The sequence below is a fragment of the Gossypium raimondii genome, chromosome 10 (assembly GCF_025698545.1).
Source record: "Gossypium raimondii isolate GPD5lz chromosome 10, ASM2569854v1, whole genome shotgun sequence".
NCBI lineage: Eukaryota > Viridiplantae > Streptophyta > Magnoliopsida > Malvales > Malvaceae > Gossypium > Gossypium raimondii.
Window position 1 is genome coordinate 41,735,938 of NC_068574.1, and position 26,720 is coordinate 41,762,657.

General features: G+C 37.5%; 3 protein-coding genes across 4 annotated transcripts; 1 reads left to right on the forward strand and 2 right to left on the reverse strand.

Annotated features, from left to right (window-relative positions):
* Positions 1-6,539: 6,539 nt before the first annotated feature.
* LOC105777508 (uncharacterized) lies at positions 6,540-8,631 on the forward strand. The gene is made up of 2 exons (XM_012600823.2): positions 6,540-7,262; positions 7,997-8,631. The coding sequence occupies exons 1-2, from the start codon at positions 7,033-7,035 to the stop codon at positions 8,058-8,060; spliced, it is 294 nt and encodes a 97-aa protein (XP_012456277.1). The 5' UTR covers positions 6,540-7,032; the 3' UTR covers positions 8,061-8,631.
* Positions 8,632-8,877: 246 nt separating this feature from the next.
* LOC105777507 (uncharacterized) lies at positions 8,878-10,674 on the reverse strand. 2 transcript variants are annotated; one of them, XM_012600822.2, is made up of 3 exons: positions 10,391-10,674; positions 10,183-10,265; positions 8,878-10,100 (listed from the first exon to the last, which is right to left on the reverse strand). In XM_012600822.2, exons 1-3 carry the CDS (start codon positions 10,478-10,480, stop codon positions 9,353-9,355), a joined length of 921 nt encoding a protein of 306 aa, XP_012456276.1. In that variant the 5' UTR covers positions 10,481-10,674; the 3' UTR covers positions 8,878-9,352. The 2 variants fall into 2 exon arrangements, with proteins under 2 accessions (XP_012456276.1, XP_052478592.1); XM_052622632.1 differs by lacking the exon at positions 10,183-10,265 and having other exon boundaries at positions 10,313-10,452.
* A 1,324-nt stretch (positions 10,675-11,998) lies between these two features.
* Positions 11,999-15,229, reverse strand: LOC105778658 (uncharacterized). The gene is made up of 8 exons (XM_012602406.2): positions 14,801-15,229; positions 14,497-14,682; positions 14,132-14,221; positions 13,883-14,023; positions 13,341-13,757; positions 13,079-13,237; positions 12,491-12,968; positions 11,999-12,415 (listed from the first exon to the last, which is right to left on the reverse strand). Exons 2-8 carry the CDS (start codon positions 14,620-14,622, stop codon positions 12,360-12,362), a joined length of 1,467 nt encoding a protein of 488 aa, XP_012457860.1. The 5' UTR covers positions 14,623-14,682; positions 14,801-15,229; the 3' UTR covers positions 11,999-12,359.
* Between the last annotated feature and the right edge of the window lie 11,491 nt (positions 15,230-26,720).

The following is a 26,720-nucleotide window of genomic DNA, read 5'->3' on the forward strand; positions in this document are numbered from 1 at the left end:
GTTGTTATTTACTATAATGGTGAGGTTTTCCACACTGAGAATGGTGTTGTTTTTTTGTCCGAGAATACGGTGTGACTGGTTTTAACCAGAACATAGATTTGACAGAACTTCGTAAAAGAATTAGGCGTAAAATTTTCGGAACGACGCCAATGAAAGTTCTGTCTATTACATATCGATTTTGTTCTTTTGTTGATCCGGTGACATATGACTCGTTCGACATAAAAGGTGCTCGTAGCTTGGAGGCAATGGTGCAAACTCATCTTACTAGTGGAGCACATTATATTGAGTTATATGTACAATTTACATCACCAAATGATGTACTTGCGACCGGTGTTCGAGATGTATACACGACCCCTGGTCGACACTCGGTTAGCGGGTTACAAAACACGAAACAGCCCATGTTTGGTAGCGGTGTCGACTGTACATCCCCTACAAGGCACTCTATCAGTGGATGGGACATGTACGTCAGTGGCTTGATGTTTGATGCTGGAAATACGTACTGAGGAACGGCATCAAGTTCTAGTGGTTGGCAATCAACATCCAATTGGGGACGTTATGAAATGCCCAGAAGAAGGGATGATGTACTCCCTACGACGTCCACCGATGAGGGGACCTCGTACTCTGCAGATGATTGTGGGTTAAAAGATGACTACGATATAGATCCTCCTCGAGAGCCCGGGGCCGATGGTGCAGAAGTTGGTTTTTTTCTGAACTGGAGCCTATTCTAACAGAACCTAAAGATGCTGAAAGGAGTTCAGATGAAGAAAAAAATCCACGATTCAGAGCATACTCACCTCCAGCCCACATGCATAATGTCGATCTGTCTGTAGATGATGCGTTAGAGTTTCCAAATCTACCACACCGTTTCGTGATCGTACAAGTTCGGGGCCAGATTCAAGTGAATTTGAAGTTGGTAATCAGTTTACCAACAAGGATAGTTTTATTGGTGCTTTGAAACAACATAGCATCAAAAACGACGTTAACTACTACGTCGTTAAATCCAAATCTGATAAGTTTGAGGCGAAGTGTGCGGTGCAAGACGGCACATGTTCATGGAAAATCTACGCCTCTTTAAGGAAAAGGACAGAGTTGTGGGAGATAAAAAAGTACAAAGGTCCACATACATGTGCTGCAGGTATAGTATTTACGGTTTCTGAATAATACTGTTATTATGTATTGTTGCATTATTTAATGTACTCCGTTTATAGGTGTTTCACAATATCATCCCAAGATGGATTCAGCTATGTTAGCTAGCTTGATACTGCCCATGGTGAAAGCAGATCCCAGAACTTCAGTGCCGGTGTTAATTGCCAATATCCATAGCCAAATGGGGTACATGCCCTCTTACCGCAAGGGTTGGATAGCTAATCAAAAGGCGTTGGAGAAGATGCATAGTGGGTGGGACGCCTCATATAATGAAATATGGCAGTGGTGTCAAGTGCTAAAGAGATACGTCTTAGGTGCCATCACAGACCTTGAAACGGAACATACGTACTACAACGGCCGATTGCTACGTGGATGCCAAGTGTTCAAACGCCTGTTTTGGACCTTTAAACAATGCCGAGACGCATTCCCATACTGCAAACCATTGGTACAAATTGACGGTACCTTTATATTTGGTAGGTATACTCATCGGCTATTGCTTGCAGTGGCACAGGATGGCAGCGGGAGAATTCTTCCAATTACATTTACAATAACACCGAGGGAGTCATCTGATGACTGGGATTTCTTTCTGTCTAGGTTAAGGAGGCATGTGTGCCCCCAACCTGATATTTGTGTTATTTTAGAACGGGGTACTGGTATACTAGCTGTATTTGATCGATAGGGAAGCTTATGGCAGCGCACACACCATCGATATTTCCTAAGGCACGTTGCTTCCAACTACTACACTAAGAGCAAATGACGACAAGTGACCAACATGGGTATTTAGTCTCATTTGTCAATTTGAATTAGTTGTAAATGAAGGAGTGGTATGTAATATTCGCTATGAACTTATATTGGCAATGTATGAAATAAATAAAGACCGTTTCCACGAGATGTTGGCAAATTTACGTTCAATTAAAGGAGAAGGCGCGGACTATTTTTGCAATATATGTTTCGAACAGTGGGCACAAACATACGACGGTGGCCTACGTTATGGTCATATGACCTCAAACCTGGCTGAATGCATAAATTCTATTCTAAAAGGAACGTGCCATCTATCGATAACATCGGTTGTGCGAGAGACATATTTTTGTTTGACGGCGTTATTTCCAAAGCGAGCAGCAAGTTATGCAGGCCAGATGCAGGGAGGCCATGTATTGTGCAGTAAGGTAGTTCAAGAAATTAACAAGGCCAAGGCGCGGACGAACACCATACACACAGCGTGTCACGATCGAGACAACTTATGGTTTCGCGTGACAGAGTTTGACAGACCGCACCAAGGTGTTGTTAGCGGGCAATATCGTGACCACTTGCGAAATAGGACTTGCGACTGTGGGATGTTTGATGCACTTCGTTATCCATACGCTTATGTTATTGCAGCTTGTCAGAATCTCCGTCTGGATCTGATGAGCTATGTGGACGAAGTGTACAAATTAGAAAACATGTACAACGTCTGGAGACACGTTTTCCCACGGGTCCTAGATGAACATAAGTGGCCGCCCGTATCTCTTGCTCCTTTTAAGCTGTTACCGGATAGAGAATTGCGTCGCAAGCCAAAGGGTTAGAATACGTAACAATATGGATATCCGAGAAACAGCCAGTCAACAGAAGTTGTGCGGATGGTGTAAGAATCCAGGCCATACACGTCGATCATGCCCTAATCACAGTAGTTGAATGTAATTGTAAACAAATTATATTTTTTTTTTCAATTATTAATTGATAATTGTATTAATTGTTAGTAAAATTATCAAATTATATCAAATTATTAATTGTTAGTACCAATCAAAACATTTTTCAAATCTAACATTATGTGAATGTAAAATTATTAATTGATAATTGTATTATTGGTTAGTAAAATTATCAAATTATATCAAATTATTAATTGTTAGTATCGGTCAAAACATTTTTCAAATCTAACATTATGTGAATGTAAAATTATTAATTGATAATTGTATTAATGGTTAGTAAAATTATCAAATTATATTTAAGTTAAGGGTTAGGGTTTTTAAGTTAAGGATTAGGGTTTTTAAGTTAAGGGTTTAGGGTTTTTAAGTTAAGGGTTAGAGTTTTTAAGTTAAGGGTTTAAGGTTTTTAAGATAAGAGTTTAGGGTTTTAAAGTTAAGGGTTAGGGTTTTTAAGTTAAGGATTTAGGGTTTTTAGGTTAAGGGTTTATGGTTTTAAAGTCAAGGGTTAGAGTTTTTAAGTTAAAGGTTTATGGTTTTTAAATTAAGGGTTTATGGTTTTTAAATTAAGGGTTAGGGTTTTTAAGTTAAGGGTTAGGGTTTTTAAGTTAAGGGTTAGTGTTTTTTATTTAAGGGTTAGGGTTAGGGGTTAGGGTTAGGGTTTTTAAGTTAAGGGTTTAGGGTTTTAAAGTCAAGGGTTAGGGTTTTTAAGTTAAGGGTTTAGGGTTTTTAGGTTAAGGGTTTATGGTTTTTAAGTTAAGGGTTTAGGGTTTTTAATTTAAGGGTTAGGATTTTTATGTTAAAGGTTAGGGTTAGGGTTTTTAAGTTAAGGGTTTAGGCTTTGTTAATTAAATTATGCATTTAATTATAATTTATAAATTTTTAATAAATTTGTTTAGGGTTTTTAAGTAATAACTCAAAAAAATTTTATTTTATTACATCAAATAATATCAAAATTTTCAAAATATTTGTACAAATAAATTAAAATACAAATCAATCTCCGTGCCCATCGGATTCAATGCCACATGGCGGCCGTCAATGGTTACGCGCTGGATTCCTTCTTTGTCCAGCTTCCGGCGGCAGTTGTGGTTCCTCCGGCGGGGATTCTGGTTCTTCCGGTAGGGCATCTGATTGTCGGAGTTGGGACGATGAGCCACCTTGATAGAATAGTGAATGTGGAGGTATTTGCATCACCAACGGCGATGGTGTTTGAAACACATACGGTGGTGGGGATTGGTAAAAAGAAGAGCTCCCTAACGGCCCCTCTTGCGATCCCTCGTGCGCCGCTGGCCTATACATCGGCGGTCCACTCGGCGTAACAGGAAATGGAGCTGAATCGGGCCATTGGCTTCAACCTGCCATAGGACTCGAAAATGGAAACATATAAGGGCTAGGATACATAAAAGGGCTAGGAAACGCACATGGCATCTTCTGAAAAGATGTGCCGTGGGTATCATCGGTTGAACTGCTGGGTCGGGTGACTGTGTCGGTGCTCTCGTTGGGCCTGGCGATTGAATGGTCGCTGATGATGGGCCGGGTGAATGTCTGGGCCTCGTTGAGGGGCCAGCGTCACCGTCCTGTCGTCTTGGATTTAAAGGCCCGCCTCTTTCCCATTGGACACGTAATTGCCGTTGCCTCTCCCCTGCCGACAGTAAATACGACTTGCCATGGATGCTAAACCATGGCATGTATCCCGACACGCATGTATTCCGGCACGCACGCTAACTCCGGAACGATGATCGGTTCCATAATAGGTATATACTCATACCAATCTTCCCACATGTCGATGCAGTGGGACCAGAATATCGGTCAATCCGTATGCAGTTGCCGTAAGTCGATTTTGTGGTGATCATCAAACACCTCAGGTGCCACGGGAATTAGTTGTCTACACCCAAATTACCGTAACACTCTGTCTGACTGGTGCATCTCCAGGGTCGCATAGCTGATCAACGCGACTTTCACGTGCCAATCGTTTGGATTTTGTAAGAACTCATCCGGAATTACTACCCGAATTACCGGGTCCTCGTATGGTGTCCATTGAAACTATATGAACATGATAGAAATATTAGTTATATACATAATACTAAATACTAAATACCAATCGACTAGCGAATGATGGAAATATCAATTTTATTTAATACTTACATGTGCTTCCGACTGTTGGTCTAATAGAAGCCGTATATCTTCAAGAAAGATAGGTAATCGAGCATGACTTGTCGGATGGTTCCACCTAATTAAATAAATTTTTAGCATACTTTTATTTTTAAAAATCTACATAATAATTGTAAAATCTAATATAAAATTTACCTCGTTATGAGTGGGAATGTATATGGGTGGTCCACTCGAGGACGTAGAAATGGAAAGCAAAATCGTGCCCATGACTGCAGTAGTGACAGGCAACCTCCGAGTTTTGCTTTAGTCAGTCGCGTCACCCCGCACATCTCCTGATATAATGTCGCCAAGATGGCAGACCCCCAACTCAATTCACCAGCTGCTCTAAAATCAACGAGTTTCAACAGTCATTTTAGATGTACGCGGCTCCATGACAAGTCCGGCATCAGTTAATCTTCAATTATCTGAAGAATGTATGCCCAAGCATATCGGATTCTTTCTACTTCAGTTGAATCATCATTCGGATCCGGGAATGTGTCTCGTAACCAGCCCATCTCGATCTTACCTCCGTCCATTTTCTTCAGAATAGCGCCCAAAAACTCGTAGCACACCACTCCCAATCGCTAGATTAGGCAGACCCGGTGACTGGGTAGCCGTCCACCGGCAATCCCAATTGTAGACTGACATCTTCCAAAGTGATAGTGCACTCCCCACATGGAAGATAGAATGTGTGCGTCTCGGGTCTCAACCTCTCGATCAACGCACTGATAAGTTTCGGGTCCACCTTGCATCCCCAGCCTACCGTCGCCACGTGCCAAAAACCCGCTTCCCGCAGGTAGTTCTCTACCAACAGTGATGGAGGAGCATGCATATTCCGGATGTTGCATTCCAATATTCGATCTACAGACTTTTATAACAAATAATAAATTAATAATTATCTAAAAATGTATAAATAAAAAATCTTAAATAATATTTAAAATTAAATTTAACACTTACCATTTTCATTTGTTCGACGGATATGTCGCTTATCAAGACGAAGTCAATTCTCCTACCATTCTTTGAAATCGTACAAATTTTTACGATTTAAAAATTTAAAAAATAATTTTTTAAAATTATTTAAAATAGAGATTTAAGAGAAATTTAAGAGGAAATTGAGAGCAAATTGAGATTAAATATGGATTTCAGATAAATTTGGAAGGAATTTGAGAGCAAATTAAGAGGAAATTTAGAGGAAATTGAGATGAAATTTGAGAGAAGATTAGTTTGTGAAAAAAAAGGGGTGGGGTAGATTTTTTTTGACCGTTGGGGGGACAACGGTCAAAAAAATGACCGTTGCACTGTTCACGCGTGGAGCAAATCACGTCCCCAGGGGCGCGCTACGTGGCAACAAAGCGCGGCCACATCAGCGCGCTTTCGTGGACGCGCTTTGTTGCCACGTCAGCGCACGATTGGCTGACAAGTCCCCTGACTTCGCGGTGACGTGAACGCGATTTAGGAGAAAATAACCCATTCCGATAAATAATAAAATACCGGGCCCATTTCGGTAAATACCCCTTGTTTTGTTACATCTATATGGTCAATTTCGTTTTCCTTTTTAAACAGTGACAACTGATTTTTCACTGGCATCTTGCTCATTCGTCTCTTACCCTCAATGGATTCTCAAGTTTTATTGGTCTTCTACTTTTCTGCTGTCCTTCTTGAAAATTAAATTGCATTTTGTTGCTTTTTCTAGGGTGTCAACAAAACGAAGGCGTTGACTTTCTTCTAGGGATTTATCAGATTGAATTACTCCACTCTCTACACATCCAATACCGGGAAAAAGAAAAAAAACAGAACTCTTTTTTGAATTTTGACACTAGGTTTTGTTATTTCATCGGTTTTTCCTTTCTGGGTGTATGGGATTTTTGTCATAGTTCAATGGCTTTCCTTGAACCTTGAGCGTTCAAGGTTTATGAAATCCTTTCTCTTTTCTTTTTTCCTGATCTACTTTTTTATCCCAATTATCAAATTTTAGATGTTTGGTTTTGGGTTTATCGAGTTATAGATTTGAAGTTGTTTAGGAGAATCTTGCTTTGTCGTGTAGTGTTAACTGTCAATGGATGCCGTCCATAACGATGTTAATGGACATAAAAATGAGACTTCAGCTACCATAGATTCTCCAAAACTTGAAGACCATACTGATGGAGAAGATTACAATGAATCAAATTCTCTGTTGCCACAAAACAAAGGTGGGATATCGACAAAATCTGAAAAGACTCAGCGAAAAGTCCAATGGAATGATAGAAATGGGAATAAACTCGCAGAGGTTATGGTGTTTGAACCAAGGTATTTGCTCTTCTGGTTTTCTCCTTTTAATAATGTATGCTGTACTTTGTTTGATGTTTGAGACTTTATTTTATTTTATTTATTTTCCCTTGGTTCTTTAGATCTGTCTTTTAGCTGATTTTGTCAGTAGTGAACTTCTATATCTGTAAATTGAACTGAAAATTTCATGTAGCATACAAGCTTCAGTTGAAAGGTAATGAACTGTACTGCACTGCACTGTACTGTACTGTACTGTCACCTCTTTTACATTTGCATGTGAAGGACTTTAAGGGTTTGTTCTAGAGCATATTTTGCTGTATTTAGTATTATGTCTATTTTTCAATTGTTTTTTCCTTTTCCTACAATCTTTGGACTCATTTGTAGTTGGTCCTTGTAAATGACCCTTTGCAATCTAAGGAAAAAGTTTTCAAATTTATCTTATTTTGCCAAATGCCTTTCCTTACTACATGCCTTTGGGGTACTTTCTTCAAGTATTAGGATGGTTTTTGCTCATTTCTTCAAAAAGTTTTGTTGCCATAAACTATAGACCGTACCTGCAGAATGTTTTGATATATGATAAAATGTGCAAGAAACTGTGAAAAAGAGAGCCTTTGGTTCAACATACATTTGATAACATGAAAATCATGATTGACCTTTGCAACATGATTTACTTGACCTTGAATAGTTTGTTTATGTGATTTTCAATGATTCACCATTGTATCTCTGACACCCTAAGGTCCTATCCTTGCCTGCAGTGATGTGAGTGATTCTGATGATGAGGATTCGGACTCGGATTCCTGTATATGTACAATAATGTAGATAAAATACAGGACATATCCAGTGATTATCTGCTGGAAATATCAATTTGGGCTTCAGTTTCCTCCTTGATGTTGATGATGTTGCTGTAAGATAGCCTTCCTGGTTTCAACTTGCTTTTGGAAGGATAGATTAAAACTATGTTACTCGAACTCGAGTTTGTTGGATACACCTGTATCCAGCAAGGGTATGTTCAATGGATGGGTCCTGAAGAGTCATACCCCAAACCAATGTTTGGTTATGTGTCCTACATAGGTGTCTAATACGTGTATTTAGAGAAAAATAAAAAGTCGGAGTAACATAGGATAAAAGGGGCCAGAAGCCAAGCAAGACATTCTCTCATATATGCAGTTTACCAAACTGGAGCTCCGTACAACTTCTGAGCTGGTTTGACATGCGTTTCACAATGAACAGATACAAAAATTCCATGGTCTTTCTTGCATAATGCATATATAGATTAATTATGGCCCTTTTTTTTTTGGCCCCTTTTGTACGTTTATATTTCACTATTTGAAGAACAATTAAGAGATTACATTCCTCGATAGTAAAATGAAATAGCCGACACCTTATCTCATATTTGATTCCTATTTCCTCCCTGTATTGCTTCTGAATGTTGATTTCTCCATCTTAACACTTTTGGTTGCCGGTTGCTTTGCTGATGTAGAACAAAAACCATCTGCTGATAGAATTACTGAGCTAGATTCATTATGAGAAAACAGTTCATTTTTTATCCGATGTGGGGCTAATGCACTTTATCTAGCACTTAGTCTAACACTGCCAGGTTGCAAGTGCTACTCACTGCCTGACTGAACCCCAAATATAATAGGTGAATGCTTTTACTGTCATTTCCTTGCAAAGACATAATGTGAGAACATTCTTTTACAGCAATGAGATTCTGACTTTAAATGGTTCGACTTCAACAAATTGTTCAATCCTTATACAAGACAGTAAAGCATGAACAAACTGGGAGCCAAGAGGCTACCAAAATTACCAAATCGTATCAAACAATCTCAAATGAATCAAAGAATCAGAAACTGCAATACAAAACAAACAAACACACAATACCCAAACTTTCACACACCCTTGGATCATAAACTTGTTGCTGCCTTTGCATATGAACTTGAATTCAAATAGGCTTGATTTTGATACTATTATTGTAATCTTTGAAAACTAGAGGTTGGTGATATCTAAGATTACCCTATCTTCTCGACTTCTCCTTGAGAACAAGCCATCCGATATGTTTGTCTTTGATTGCAGGGTATCAAATGCAATGCTGCAATTATTGGTGCTACCTGTTATCTGGGACTTACTGGTGAAACCAACCAATTTGAGAGGCTAGCATCGACTGCTATGTCTTGCAGTAGGGGCTTTGACTGATTATAATTTGTTGAGCAGTTGGATCTCAGGTCTGAACTGAAGGGTACTTGTAATTCTCCCTCTGCTGCAACATTCTCCTTCCTCATCTGCTTTGGTTTTGCGGCTGCTCTCGCTTTGATTTCTTTCCATTGTGTCGTGTTTTCAACCGGATTCAACACTGAACACAGATATTGGCTTCTGCTCTTTAGATTTCCATCTGCTGAACCACCAAGTGGCATTTGATTCTTGGACCTGTCATCATCCAATCGAACCAAAGAAGCTCCCTTTGTTGAATCCATGTTTAGAGAGTCTAATTGATCATCCACATGTTTGTCATCATCATCACCATAATCATCTTCATCAGAAAAAAACTCATCATCTTCTATATCGCTTTCCTCATATACCATTTCATCCTCTTCTTCATAGCTATCTCTACAGTTTTGGTATCTATAATTGCAAGGATAAGAACTCGTCTGCAATGAACTTGAAATCCCATCAGAGAGAGATGGCAAGCGACGTTTTGCGGCTTCTCCTCCATTAACCTTTTCTCTTTCTTCCTCTTCAACACTCTGTAAAAACTGATAGGTAGTTGTTTCTTCATCTGGAATCGGCTCATAGGTTTGAACATTCAAGTTAAAGCTCACTTTTTTCCTGATTTTAACACTCGATCTTTCCTTTGGCTTATTACTGCAATCAACAAATGGAAATCAGATACCTTTAAAGGTATTGCTTAAAGAAACACTTGCATTAAAAAGAACCTGTAACTGACCTCAGCTGAGGTTTTGAGACAATGGAATCTTCTGGGATATCAACATTAATAGAAGAATCCAAGGGCTCATAACTAACTAGGTTCTGCAAAAAAAAAAATCATTAAATATAAAAAAAAAACTGAAACTTACAATAAATGCTTGTGTTGCAAAAAGCGAATCATCCCAAGGATAATCATAACACCCAACAAAATAAAAAGAAGATCATACTGAATCAGCAGGTCCAGGGAGAATACGGTTGGCTGGTTTTCGACGCTTTCTTTTAGTGGAAATCCCAAAACACCCAAGAAAACACCCCATTAGAAAATAGCAAAGAAATGTTGTGGGGGAGATTCAGAAGAGATCCATGGCGATGAATAAAAATATAAAAGGAAAAAACAAAGGAGTGTGGGAAACAAGAAAAAGAAAGAAGCGGTGGAGGAACGGAAGGGAAAGGGGATGGGTGGGTGAGTTTTAAATTTGGGGGTTTAGGCTCCAACGGTTTTCGAAAAATAAGAACGTTGGATCTTTAATGATGATAGAAGGGACCATAGTGGAGAGGTGGATGCACCAGATTTCTATATTAAAATATTAAAATAAATAAAAGACAAATGTCACTTTGTTGTTGTTATGGATTGGATTAGATCTGAAAGTTGGCGGCTGTTTCTATCTCCACTTGCTTCTTCCCTTTTCTCTTAGTTCTAATTTTGATTTTTCTTTGTTCAATAACCTACTCATTTTCCACCGAAATTTATTTTAATTTTTTTTAGGTGGTCGATTCGTCTAATCAAGTGGAGAGCCAGAAAGGTAAGTGAGGTAGAGGACATTATGAAGACAAGAAAGTTAGAGTTTTGAGGATATTAATTAGGATTGTTGATGGAGAAGAATATCCCTCTTCATCGTTCTTTGGAGTATGTATAGGGGAAGGATCTTTTACCCAATCGTGCCATGTCACCGATAAATTCGAGGCATGGTGATTATGTGGTCGGTGAGGTGATTAGGTCGTTATACTACTTTGACATTCTCTTTGCTGAGGTAGTATGAGGTTGTTACATTTTAATTGTCCTATGTAGAGATAGGTGCGACCCTATTAAAAGCGAGTGGTCGACTGAAAGGTGAGAAGCCTGGATGATTAATCCTCTTAGTGACCAATCGAACGATGTGAAGTGGAGCGCCATCCATAAGTACTTCTCAAATAATTTTGTGCGGTGCCACTTATACAAGTTAAGTAAGAGTATAATATAGATAACTGCTGAATTAAAAAAAAAGTTGATTCAACCAATTTTATCATTTATGATACACAAAATTTTACCTTAAACTAGAAAAAAAACACGCATAACTAAAGTATTAGAAATTTTAATATTGATATAGTGAAAATTTTGATATGTATTTTTTTTCGAAGGAAACCATACAACTTTTAAAAATGATCTTTTATGAGTGATTAAAGTAAATTACAAGATTAGTCATTAAATTATAAGTCAATTTTCGTTTTGATCACATAAATAAAAAAAATTGTCATTTAATCATCGAACTATTTGAAATATTTTGTTTAAGTCACTAGACTATTAATTTTTTTTTGAATTCCACCAGCAAACTCCAACCAAAATCAATACCCATCGACGATAGAAGAACATACCTTAGATCCAAATCAATCTAATTGTCAATGTCAGAAATCGAAAAAAAACTATTTGAATTTTGATTCACAAATTTATAACTTCCAAAATCATTTCTTAAAAAACTAAACTATAAAAAAAAAAAAGAAAAAGAAAACGAAAACTTTTAATTAATACAAACAATGAGAATAGAGAAAGCCATATACCAACTATTTTAACAACTCAATGACTTAAATAAAAACTTTTAAAAAATTTAATAACCAAATGACGCGTATAATTTACCCTGAAAATAATTTTAGCTTTTACAGTATATAGTTTTTGTTGAGCTGGAATAGTTCATTTGAGGTCATGGTCCAAGTGAACTTACTAAGTTTAAACAAAACAATGACTTAAAACCGAAATTGGACCAATTCTGCTTTGACATTGTAATTTCCTTTCTTCAGCTTTTCAAAAGATTTTATCTTCATTCCCTCCCATTTTGGATTCACTGATCAGGATCAGGAACATAACCAAAAACAATCAAACAAAACCACGCATTTCCATATACATCTTTTTTTTCTCAACACTTGTCCTAATATCAGCTTCCATCACCATTTTCTGAGGCACTTCTTTGAAGATCTTGCACCCTCTGCGTGCAATTTATCTGCCCAAACAGATTAGTTTCTTCGCTTATCAAACAACCAGCCAAATGGATTATAATATCATTTCCACAGTTTACCTTTACAGCCCAAATGTTGGTGAGACGAGCGCTTAGCAGATGGTGAACGAGAACAAGAAAGTCTTGTTGCACATTTCTCCTTGCATTGCTTGTATTCCTCCTCATGTCCGAGAGCAGTGACATCTGCGGCATCAACGACAGGACCAAGGGTAACATTTATCACTTCATCCATATTGATTGTCTGCTTCCATCTCTCAATAGCAACACCATCTGGGCAGATTGGGTCGAACCCCTCGGGCAGTTCTTTGATTAACCTAAAGTTTATCATACTTAAGTCCAGCGGACCATGGACTAGCTGCACCGCAGCTAAAGCATGCATCCCGAATTCTTGGCAATAACCTAAGCTCTGCTCTGTGATATGTTGCACCTTGCCCTCAGCAACAGATAGATGTCCCTTGGTGGTCTCTAGCTTTCGTTCAGCACTGCCTTTTAGCTGCTCTGCCTCAACAACCCTATTGCGGAGCTCCTCATTCTGCCTCTGTATAACCAAAGGTCCAACCATTTCATCAATTCTCAGCAATGCTTTCAAAAAACGACAAGGAACTATGTGGTCATTATTAAAGATAAAGGTATGAATTAAAAACAAACCTTCAGATCTACAACAAGTTTCATTGCATTTTCATTGGCCACCATAATGCGTTCCTCAGCAATGGAAAGACGTTCCTTGGTGGTCTCTAGTTCCTGTTCCGCACTGCCTTTTAGCTGCTCCACCTCAACAACCCTATTGCGGAGCTCCTCATTATGCCTCTGTATAACCAATGGTCCAGCCATTTCATCAATTCTCAGTTCAAAAAATGACAAGGAACCATGTGGTCGTTATTAAAGATAAAGCTATGAATTACAAAATAACCTTCAGATCTTGAGCAAGTTTCATTGCATTTTCATTGGCCTCCATAGTACGTTGCCTTTGGATTTCCAACTCATCCTCAGCAATGGACAGACGTTCCTTGGTAGTCTCCAGCTCCTGTTCGGCAATGCCTTTCAGCCTCTCCACCTCAACAACCCTATTGTGGAGCTCCTCAGCCTGCATATCTACAATTAATCCAATTGAAGACCGACAAGGAAATATATGGTATCCCTTAAAGGTAAAGGCAAGTTTCAATGCATTTTCATCAGCCTCCATAATCCTTTGCCTTTGGATTTCCACCTTGTCCTCAGCAATGAAAAGACCTCCCTTGGTCTCATCAATCTCTAACAGCCAACATTCAAAGATGCCTTTTAGCCGCTCCATCTCAACAATCCTATTGTCAAACTCCTCATTCTGCCTCTGTATGATAGATTTTCCAACCATTTCATGAATTCCCAGCAATGCATTCAAAAAAAGACCAAGAAACTATTTGGTATCTATTAAAGCTAAAGCTACGAAATACCAAAAAAAAAAAAAAAAAAGACCTTCATATCTTCAGCCAGCTCCATAAACTGTTCCTTGTTGGTCTCCCACTCCCATTTATCAATCAGAATTTGGCAACATTCAAAATCGCCTTTTAGCCAAGCCAGATAAACAATCCTAGTGTGCAGTTCCTCATTCAGCCTCTGAATAAATCATGATCCAACCATTTCATCAAGTTTCAGCAATGCATTCAAAAAAACAAGGAACCATGTCGCATCTATTAAAGATAATAGTCTGAATTACAAATAAACCTTCAGATCTTCAGCTAGTTTCATTGCATTTTCATCAGCCTTGTTTCGTGCCGAAGCATCCAATTCTAGTGCAATATTTTGTAAGGAGTTCTGAAAGAAGAACTATATATGTTAGTTTCTCAATAACTCTTACAAAACAAACCTTCAGCCGAGTCTGAACACAGGTACAAAGATATGACCCTTCAGGTACAGTTAGAAAAAACGAATATATTTATGTCAAACACAAACATAGCCAGAGACAGTTGCACCCAAATCCAAGTAACATATATATCTACCATATGTGACAAAGCATTTATATGTCATGACTACCATTGAATAACTCATGCATAAAGTAGTATCCATGATTAGATCAACGGGTTAGTCACCTGTTCCTTAAGCATCGGTAACCGATCAACAATGTCCCAGTCGATCACTAGCTTAGTCACCTGTTCCTTAGTCAAGATGAGCGATTTTTGAACATTGCCTATGAAGTTGATCTGTAGCTCAAACATCAGCCGGTGAATCACATTGTTAGCTTGGCGATATAGCTCAGCTCCCCTAGCCTTATGCTCCTGAAACATAAGATTAAGCTGCTGCCACTATTAACCAGGCATCAACAATCATATTGAAGGCATCTATCGGGCGTATAAAATTAGATTTTTCCAAGTTTTTCTATATATTTGGACGAACCTTTTGAGTTCATATAATATATCCAAGTGCCGGAGACGGTACTTCAAGAAAATATCAAGTGTCCGAGTAACGTATGACTTTTGCGAAGCCTATAAGAACTAGCAATGATCTGACCACCTTTGGTCGAACTTGGTATTGTGGAACATCGCTCCCCTTCAGCAACCGCTCCCTCGATAACTGCCTGTGCCGGAGCTGGAGCGTTGCAAGTGGCCGGCTCAGCTTTTGCATTCAGTAAGCCTAAGGTAGCCATTGATGAAATCTGAAGAAACGAAAAAAAACAAAAAAAAAAAAGAGCACGAACGAATATTTCAAATTTTATATAATACAAATTATTAATATATGAAAAAAATGAAAAATATTTTAAACACTAATTATAAGAACAAAAAAAAATCATTTTCAGCCCAAGAAGTCCGATCATCCATTCTCTCTTATTTTCTTTTTTCTTTTTTTTTTTTGTTCCTTTTCAAGTTTAAAAAATTGGGTTTTCTTTTTCTTTTAGGGAAAAAAACTGTTTCGTAGAAAGCAACACCATTAAAGGAAACAAACAAGTTTATACCTTTCTTAGAAAGCCTAAACAAATTGTAAGTTCACAGTGTTAAGCAGGAAAAATGTGAAATTTATTAAGAAAATAAGTGAGGGTAAACAAAGGGGCGGAGATGGGTTTAACCTTTGATGAGGTGTGAGGAGTATGATAATGGCAAATGCCAAAACTCTGATGCAAAATATAGCCTTCTTTTCTTGTTTTGTTGCACTAAAGGACAAGAGAGTGAAAAGACAGAAGAGCAAGGTTTGGATTACTAGTAATTAAAGGATAAAACAAATTGGAGTTCTTATTTTCTTTTTGAACTATTACAACTCCTTTTATATTTTAATTTTACAAACTATCAAAATCATTTTCTACATTTTCAACTATTAAGACTTTTAAAAGTCTAAAATTAATTTATACTTGTTAACTTTATTTTTATAATTTATAATTTAATTTAATTATTATATGTTTTTAAGTAAGATTATAATTTAAACAAATCATTTACTTTACTTTTCAAACAAAATATTGTTAATATTTATTTTCTTTATTAATTTTAATTAAACAACAAATAAATATCTCCTTACCTTTCCTTCACTTCGATTTAGTTCCTTTTTTTTTTTATTTTTCAAAATAGGGTTAGAGTAGGCCTCTGATCCGAAAGTCTGCTCAAAAAGTGAGAGAATTTGGACAAGAATATAGACTCGAAAAATGGTTTTATACAAAAAAAAGGCATGTTTAAAAACGGGTTAGGCATCAGGTAAGGCATTTTTTGCCCAGCCTTAGCCTCGGCCCGACCCGAATTCACAAAAGGACAAAAAAAAGTTTAATATTTTTTGTTGTTTTCATGTTGTTGTTTTTTTCTCCCTATTTTGCTACTATTTCACTATTATGTTCTACTATTTTGTTGTTATTGTTTGGATATTGCATAACACTTGTTTTATTGATAATTTTATTATTATTTTAGAGGTATTTGCTTGTTAAGTTATAAAGTTGCATCTATCTTAGTGTTATTTAAATATACATATTTTTTAAAATTTATTTCAACTTGTTGGAAAATATTTATTTTAATGTTTTTAGTATTTTGATGTATTATATATATTTAAAAATTATATAAAAATTTAATACGAGTGGGTCGGGTCAAGCCTGGGTTTTATCATTTTTATCTGGGTTAAACTTAGACAAAATTTTAGACCCATTTTTCGGGCCGAACCCATGCCTAACAAACAGGCCTATTTTTTTGTTAGACTCGGCCCATGAACACCTCTAGGTTAGAGTAAAAAATAAAGAAGATGAAGAGTTAAAACAAAAATATTAATCTACTCTTTTTTATGAAAATCCTTTGAGTATTATTTCTTAAATCACGATATATAATGTAAGATTAACTTAGCAATAATATTATTTAAATCTAAGAATATCTAATATATTATTATCTTATATCATCTCATTCATTTATTTAAGGTTAAAATGAAAAAATTTATTCTAAAAGTTTGATTTAAAAATTAAATATTTAATATCACTGTAAAAAATTTGAAAAATAAAATATAAGATACTCATTTTAGAAATGATATTATAATATAAAATATGCACTTAAATGATGTTGAAATTCATTAATATTATGATATATTAAAGATTGTGTTAATAATATTGATATATTAAAATTGAGAGAATATTTGATAAATAATAATATGAGTTAAATAAAATAAGGATAGATTCTACCATATATCACTCTAAAATAACGTAGTGTAGTCTTTCTAATTTTTTTTTGTTAATTTAATTATTTTAATTAAGATAATGTGCAAAATACCATAAAAAGTCCTTTTTTTAAATTTACCGAAATGGGCTCGGTATTTTATTATTTACCGAAATGACCCTTTTTCCACGAAAGTGCGTCCGCGTCAGCGCGATGTCAGGGGACATGGCAGAAAATCGCGTCCCTGAAAGCGCGCTTTGCTTACGTGGACGGAAATCGCTCCCTCAAGTGCGCGTTTTGTTGCCACGTAAGCGCTCCTTTGGGGACGCATTTTGCCCACGCGTGAACAGTAGCAACGGCTACTTTTTTGACCGTTGGTGACCCCCCCAACGGTAAAAAAAAAACTATAAACCCCCCACCTTCTTTTTTTTCACAACTAAATCCTTTCTCTCAATTTCTCTCTAATATTTTCTCAAATTCCTCTCAAATTTCTATTTAAAAGAGCTTCAAATTTTTAATTATTTTTAAAATAGTTTTAAAATTTATTTTTTTGAATTTTTTTTAAATCGTAAAAACTTGTACCAATTTAGCAATGGCCGGGGAATTGATTCGTCTTGATGACAAACATATACCCGTGGAACAAATGAAAATGGTAAGTGTTAAATTTAATTTTTAAATATTATTTAAGATTTTTTATTTATGCAATTTTAAATAATTATTATTTTATTATTTGTTATAAAAGTCTGTAGATCGGATATTGCAATGTTATATCCGCAATATGCATGGTCCTCCATCACCATTGGTAGCTGCGAGAGGCGGGTTTTTGGCACGTGGCGACGGTAGGGTGGGATGCAAGTTGGACCCGAAATTCATCAGTGCGTTGATTGAGAAGTGGAGACACGAGACGCACACATTCCATCTTCCATGTGGAGAGTGCACTATCACTTTGGAAGATGTCAATTTGCAATTGGGGTTGCCAGTGGATGGGTATGCAATCACTGGGTCTGTTCAATCTAGTGATTGGGGAGCGGTATGCTACGAGCTGTTGGGCGCTATTATGGAGAATATTAACGGAGGTCGAATCGAGATGGGCTAGTTACGAGACACATTCTTGGATCCGGATGATGATTCAACCGAAATAAAAAGAATCCAATATGCTCGGGCATATATTCTTCAGATAATTGGAGGTTATCTGATGTCGGACTTGTCACGAAACCTCGTGCATCTAAGATAGCTGCTGAAACTCATTGATTTTCGAGCAGCTGGTGAATTTAGGTGGGGGTCTGCCGTGTTGGCAACATTGTACCGGGAGATGGTGGGGTGACGCGACCGAATAAACCGAAAATCAGAGGTTGCTTGTCACTACTGCAGTCATGGGAACGATTTCGCTTTCCATTTTTACGTCCTCAAGTGGACCAGCCGTATACATTCCCACTTATAACGAGGTGAATTTTATATTAGATTTTACAATTATTACGTAGATTTAAAATATAATCGGATGCTAAAAATTTATTTAATTATGTGGAACCATCCGACAAGTTATGCTCGATTACTTACCTCTCTTGAAGACATACGGATTCTATTGGACCAACGGTCGGAAGCACAAGTAAGTATTAAATAAAATAGATATTTCTATAATAAGATAGTCGATTGGTATTTAGTATTTAGTACATAACTAATATTTCCATCATGGTCATATAGTTTGAATGGACACCATACGAGGATCCGGTAATTCGGGCAACAATTCCGGATGAGTACTTCCAAAATCGAAATAGTTGGCATGTGAAAGTCTCATTGGTCAACTTTGCGGCTGTGGAGATGCATCAGTCGGACAGAGTATTACGGTAATTTAGATTCCGACAACCGATTCCCGTAGCACCTGAGGTGTTGGATGATCATCACAAAATCAACCTACGGTAATTGCATACGGATTGGCCGAGATTCTGGTCACACTAAATCCAAATGTGGGAAGATCGGTATGACTATATACCTACTTGGGAACCGATCATCGTTCCAGAGTTAGCGTGCGTGCCGGAATACATGCCATAGTTTAGGATCCATGGGAAGCCGTATTTACTCTCGCCAGAGGAAAGGCAGCGGCAATTGCGTGTCCAAAGGGAACGACGTGGCCCTTTAAATCCAAGAAGAAGGGACGACGACGCAGCCCATCAACGAGGCCCAGAAATTCACCCGGCCCATCATCAGCGCCCATAATTTCATCAGGCCTAGCAACAGCAACAGCACCGACACAGTCACCCGACCTAGCAGTTGAACCGACGATACCCACGGTACAGCCTTTTCAGATGATGCCAGTTGCGTATCCTAGCCCTTTTATGTATCTCAACCCTTATATGTTTCCTTTTTCTAGTCCCATGGCAAGTTGGAGTCAATGGCCCGGTTCATCTCTATTTTCGATTACGTCGAGTGGACCGTCGATGTATAGGCCATTGTCACAGGAGGGATCGCAATAGGGGCCGTTGGGGAGTTCTTCTTTTTACAAAACTCCATCACTGTATGGGTTTCAAACACCTTCGTCGTTGGCGATGCAAACACCTCCACATTCACTATTCTATCAAGGTGGCTCATCGTCCTAATACCGACAACCAGATCCCCTACCGGATGAACTGAATCCTCACGAGCAACCACAACCTCCGCTTAAGTCGGACAAAGAAGGAATCCAATACAGAATCATTGACGACCGCCATGTGGCACTAAATCTGGCGGGCACGGAGATTGATTTTTATTTTAACATATTTGTACAAAATAGTTTATATTAATGTAATAAAATATAAAATAGTTTATTTTGAATATTTTGATATTATTTAATGTAATAAAATACAAAATAGTTTATTTTGAATATTTTGATATTATTTGATGGAATAAAATACAAAATAGTTTTTTTTTGAATAATTTGATATTATTTGATGTAATAAAATACAAAATAGTTTATTTTGAATATTTTGATATTATTTCATTTAATAAAATAAAAATAGTTTATTTTGAATATTTTGATATTATTTCATTTAATAAAATATAAAATAGTTATTATTCTTAATAATAGAAATTCTTTTAAATAAGGCAATATGTTGAACACTTGGCATATTATTTCATTTAATAAAATACAAAATTGTTTTGAATAAAGTGATTGTAATTTACTTTAATATTTTTAATGAAATAGATTTAAAATAAAATAAGTAAATGAATATTTGTACCAATTTTTTATTTCAAAAAAATATAAATAATACAAAGTTGTTTACAATGACGTTCAACTATTACGATTTGGGCATGATCGGCTTGTATGGCCTGGATTCCTACACCATCAGCACAACTTCTGTTGACTGTCTGTTTCTCAGATATCCATATTGTTACGTATTCTAGTCGAGCAAGGTCGACCCTTTGGTTTGCGACGCAATTCTCTATACGGTAACAGCTTAAAAGAAGCAAGCGATACGGGCGACCACTTACGTTTACCTGGGACCGGTAGGAAAACGTGTCTCCAGACATTGTACATGTTTTCTAATTTGTACACTTCGTCAACATAGCTCATCGGATCCAGACGGAGATTCTGACAAGCTGCAATTACATGAGCGCATGGATAATGAAGTGCATCAAACATCCCACAGTCGCAAGTCCTATTTCGCAAGTGTACACGATATTGCTCGCCAATAACACATTGGTGCGGTCTGTCAAATTCTGTCACGCGAAACCATAAGTTGTATCGATCGTGACACACTATGTGCATGGTGTTCGCCCGCGCCTTGGCCTTGTTAATTTCTTCACTACCTTACTGCACTATACATGGCCTCCCTGCATCTGGCTTGCATAACTCGCTGCTCGCTTTGGAAATAGCACCACCAAACGAAAATATGTCTATCGTACAACCGATGTTATCAGTAGATGGCGCGTTCCTTTTAGAATAGAATTTATGCATTCAGCCAGGTTTGAGGTCATATGACCATATCGTAGGCCACCGTCGTATGATTGTGCCTACTGTTCGAAACGTATGTTACAAAGGTAGTCTGCGCCTTCGCTGTTAATTGAACGCAAAACTGTCAACATCTCGTGAAAACAATATTTATTTATTTCATACCCTGCCAATATAAGTTCATAGCGAATATTACATACCACTTTTTCATTTACAATAAATTTAAAATGACAAACGAAATAACACAGATAGAGACTAAATACCCATGTTGGTCACTTATCGTTGTTCGCTCTTACATGGATATTGCCTGTAGTAGTTGGAAGCAACGTGCCTTAAGCAATATCAATGGTGTGTGCGCTGCCATAAGCTTCCCTATTGATCAAATGCAGCTAGTATACCGGTACCCCGATCTGAAATAACACAGATATCAGGTTGGGGGCACACATGCCTCCTTAACCTAGATAGAAAGAAATCCCAGTCATCAGATGACTCCCCCGGTGTTATCGCAAACGCAATTGGAAGAATTCTCCTATCGCCATCTTGTGCCACTACAAGCAATAGTCGATGAGTATACCTACCAAACATAAAGGTACCGTCAATTTGTACCAACGACTTGCAGTATAGAAATGCGTCTCGGCATTGCTTAAAGGTCCAAAACAGGCATTTGAACACTTGGCATCCACGTAACAATCGACCGTTGTAGTATTCATGTTCCGTTTCAAGGTCTGTGATGCAACCTGGGACGTATCTCTCTAGCACTTGACACCACTGTCATATTTCATTTTATGAAGAGTCTCACCCACTATGCATCTTCTCCAACGCCTTCTGCTTAGCTATCCAAGTCTTGCAGTAAGTGGGCGTGTACCCCATTTGGTATGAATATTGGCAATTAAGACCGGCACTGAAGTCTTGAGATCTGCCTTCACCGTAGGTAGTATCAAGCTAGCTAACATAGCTGAATCCATCTTGGGATGATCTTGTGAAACACCTATAAACAGAGTACAGTAAATAATGTAACATTACATAATAACAGTATTATTCATAAACCGTCAATACTGTACCTGCAGCACATGTATGTGGACCTTTGTACTTTTTCATCTCCCACAACCCTGTCATTTTCCTCAACGAGGCGTAGATTTTCCATGAACATGTGCCGTCTTGCATGGCACACTTCGCCTCAAACTTATCAGATTTGGATTTAACTACATGGTAGTTAACACCGTTGTTGATGCTATGTTGTTTCAAAACACCAATTGAACTATCCTTGTTGGAAAACTGATTACCAACTTCAAATTCACCCGAATCCAGCCCTGAACTTGTACGATCACGCAACCGGTGTGGTAGATCTGGAAACTCTAACGCATCATCTGCAGACAGATCGACATTATGCATGTGGGCTGGAGGTGAGTATACTCTGAATCGTGGATTTTCTTCTTCATCTGAACTCCTTTCAGCATCTTCAGGTTCTGTTGGAATAGGCTTCGGTTTAGAAAATAAGCCAACTTCTGCACCATCGGGCCCGGGCTCTCGAGGTGGATCTACATCGGAGTCATCTTCTAACCCACCATCATCTGCAATGTACGAGGTCCCCTCACTGGTGGACGTCGCAGGGAGTACATCATCCCTTCTTCTGGGCATTTCATAACATCCCCAATTGGATGTAGATTGCCAACCACTAGAACTTGATGACGTTCCCCAGTACGTATTTCCAGCATCAAACATCGAGCCACCGACGTACATGTCCCATCCACCTACAGAGTGTCTTGCAGGGGATGTGCATTTCACACCGCTACCAAACATTGGTTGTTTCGTGTTTTGTAACCCGCTAATCGAGTGTCGACCAAGGGTCGTGTATACCTCTTGAACACCAGTCGCAAGTACATCATTTGGCGATGTAAATTGTATATATAACTCAATATAAGGTGCTCCACTAGCAAGATGAGTCTGCACCATTGCCTCCAAGCTACGAGCACATTTTATGTCGAACGAGTCATATGTCACCGGATCAACAGAAGAACAAAATCGATACGTAATAGATGAACTTTCATTGGCGCTGCTCCAAAAATTTTACGCCTAATTCTTTTATTTAATCTATGTTCGTTAAAACCAACAGACCGTATTCTCCGATAAAAATATAACACCGTTCTTGGTGTGGCAAACCTCACCATCATAGTAAATAACAACACTAATACGTTCACTCATCTTTAATTTCTAACCTTCTTAGCCTCTCTAAATTGTTTTTGCTGTAACTTATGCAATCTGAGAACATTTTTTGCCTAATTTATAGCCTCAGCCCAAACATGCTACTGTAGCAAAAACTCGTCCACGTGGGAGCGATTTCAGAGATTCTTCTGATAAAGCATCCTGCTTGAAGCGTTTTTTATCCTATTTGCTCAGAAACGTCAACTTGAAATTATTTTTCAGACTCATCGTAGCAATAGCGGCGTCCACGCGGGAGCGATTTTGAAATTCTTCCGATAAAACATTCGCTTGAAGCGTTTTTATACTATTTGCTCGAAACGTCAACTCGAAATTATTTTTCGGGACTCATCAGAGCAAAAGTGCGCCCACGTGGGAGCGATTTCAGAAATTCTTCTGATAAAGTATCCTGCTTCAAGCGTTTTTTATACTATTTGCTCAGAAACGTCAACTCGAAATTATTTTTTCAGGACCTACTGTAGCAAAAGCGCGTCCACGTGGGAGTAATTTCAGAAATTCTTCTGATAAAGCATCCTGCTTCAAGCGTCTTTTATACTATTTGCTCAGAAACGTCAACTCAAAATTATTTTTTCAAGACCTACTGTAGCAAAAGTGCATCCATGTAGGAGCGATTTCAAAAATTCTTCTGATTAAGCATCCTGCTTCAAGCATTTTTATACTATTTGCTCAGAAACGTCAACTCGAAATTATTTTTTCAAGACCTACTGTAGCAAAAGCACGTCCACGTGGGAACAATTTCCTTAATAAATTTTTAATTTAATTACTCACGTAACCCTAAACCCTAATTTAATTGATTTTTTCTTAAAAACTCATAAACACGAAACCTAATCCAATTTTGAAAAAATTATAATTAATTTAATTAAGAAACCCTAATCCCTAATCCCTTATTTGTTTAATTTTTTCTCCAAAATCCTAAAAATTCTAAAAACCCTAAACCCTAACCCTAAAAACCCAAAATCTAACGTGGGGAGAAACAGGCAAAATGCGTCCCCAAGTGAGCGCTAATGTGGCAACAAAACGCGCCATTGAGGAAGCAATTTCTGTCCACGTAAGCAAAGCGCGCCCTCAGAGACACGATTTTCTGCCACGTCCCCTGACATCGCGCTGATGTGGATGCGCTTTCGAGGAAAAGGGTCATTCCAGTAAATAATAAAATACCGGGTCCATTTCGATAAATTAAAAAAAAAACTTTTAATGGTGTTTTGCCCATAAGATAATTACTTAAATTAATCATCATAAAAAAATTTATTAATCCATTAATGAATTGTTAATATAACATTTTAATCAAATTAAAATTAATCCAAAATATTTCTTTTATTTGTAACATAAAAACTACGACTGCCCACACCCACCAATCCTCTTTGTCGCCCATCCCCTACACCTCTTCACTCTCCAGCCCACCACCATAAAAACCACCTTACTCCTAATTTATTTTATTTTTTTAATTTTTAAATTCTCCATATTCTCCTAGAGTTTCTCGGCCACCAAATATCCAAGTTTTTTTTTTAATGTTGGACTTGAATTCAATAGCTTCCCTTTTCCAGATAACGAAACAAGCGAAACACATGAAGCAAACATTTCGACGTACAAACAAATATATAAAGCTAAAGATGAGAAACCTTTTCAATTCACTTGACGGGAAAAGAATCTTTGTACAAGATATCATCGGAAGAAGAGGTGTCGAAGTTGTCAATAAGATCTGTTTCAGTGAGTTGGCTTTGACAACACGAATTGCCCTACGAGGACTGAAGTGACATAGGCAAGAGCCTCGAGAGAGGGGAAGCTTTCGATTTCGAGAACAATCGAAGAAGCGAGACGGTTTCAGCTTCGACCTATAAGTAAAAATCCCTCATTATTTCCTTCTTAAGACAAAGACTTCATTCATTGACTCAACTTTATCGTCTTTCCTTGACCATTTGGCCATGGCATTGGTTAGTTCTTTCCTTTCTTTTTTGGTTCATAATTTCTGCTATTTCCTTTGTTCTCATCTTTGGGTTTTTCTTCATTTCTTTGTTGATCCAACAATTAGTATATAACTTTATGCTTAATCTAAGGTTGAGGTTCAATGGATTCTTAGGAAGTACTTAAATTAATGAGCTAATGTTGCTAAAAATTTTGTTCATTAAATGTTTAATAAAAGAATGGGGACTTGAATTTGTGGTTTGCCTACATTAAAAGCAAATTAGGAATCATGGCTTTTAATCCTTTTGGAATTTTGATAGTAAACAAGCTTGTTGAATGCATTTGTATCATTTATAGCTAAAAGAGTAACATGAGGAAGCATAAGAGTTCTGGCCAGGCTAGGGTTCTGGAGAAGAGAATCTATGGTAACTGTGCAAGCCCAATTTTATGCCCGGGCCCAATTGAAACCCAAAACCCATTACGACCAAATCAGGCCCAAACATTAAAAAATATGGCCCAAACCCAATAAAAAAAGCTAGGGTTTCAGAATCCTAGTCTCTCCCAACTACCGCCGCATTGTACACCTCACTACTTGCCCTCTGCCACCGCCACATCTGCCATCAACCACTTTCATCAACTACCTGCAAAGACAGACAACAACATGCAAGAGAAACAATAGAAAAATAGGGAAGAGGGAGTTGTAAATGGCTATAAAACCCATCTAAAACCAATTGTAAAAAGGGGGATTTTTTTGCTAGAAATAAAAAAAGAGAACACAATCAGAAATTTTGCAACAAAAGTAAAAAAAGAACAAGGCATATCGGCCAAAGGTTTCTTTTTTCGAAACCCATTCTTATTTGTTTTTATCTTTACTTTGTTTCTTTAAAACTATACATATATACAGCAGATATATATATAAAAACAAAAAAACGCACTTTTTCAACATTTCGACCATTGAGGACGGCGGCGCCATTGCCGGTGGCCGGCAGCCGATGCGGCGGTGGTCGGCCGATCCTCTTACCGGATTCTGGGCAGCAACCAGAGAGGGGGAGAGAGTTTAAAGTTTTTTTCTCTACACAAAGGGCTGAATGATTTTTTTTTTGTCAAAAATTTGACTTTTATAGGCCAGCAAAACGACGTCGTTTTGGGCAGGCCTCTCAAGCACCAAAACGACATCATTTTGGCTTCACCCGAGATCCGACCCGCTCGCTCCAGGAGATCCGTGTGTTTTTATGCGGAGGTGTAAATTGCGCTTTGAACCCCTTCGCTTTTTAATGTTTTCTCAATCAGGTTTTTTTTGTATTTTTAAATTTGCCCCTTTAGTTTATTTCCGATTTCAATTTCATCCTATTCGAGCGACGCCGTTTTCGAGGAGAAGGGAAAATTTCCCTTCCAGTCTCTCTATGTTATTTGTGCATTCAAATCAATCCCTCCATTTTTTATTTATTTCGAATCCGTCCCAAATTTTCTTCTTTTAGTTCGATTTAGTCCTTTAAACTTGCTATTTTTTAATTAATTAATAATATTATTATTACTATTATTATTGATGTTATTTATATATTTATATTTATATTTATGTAACAAGTTTAAAGATATGGTTTTCCCATATATTTTTATTTATTTACTTATATGTTTTTTATGATTTTTAAATTTTAGA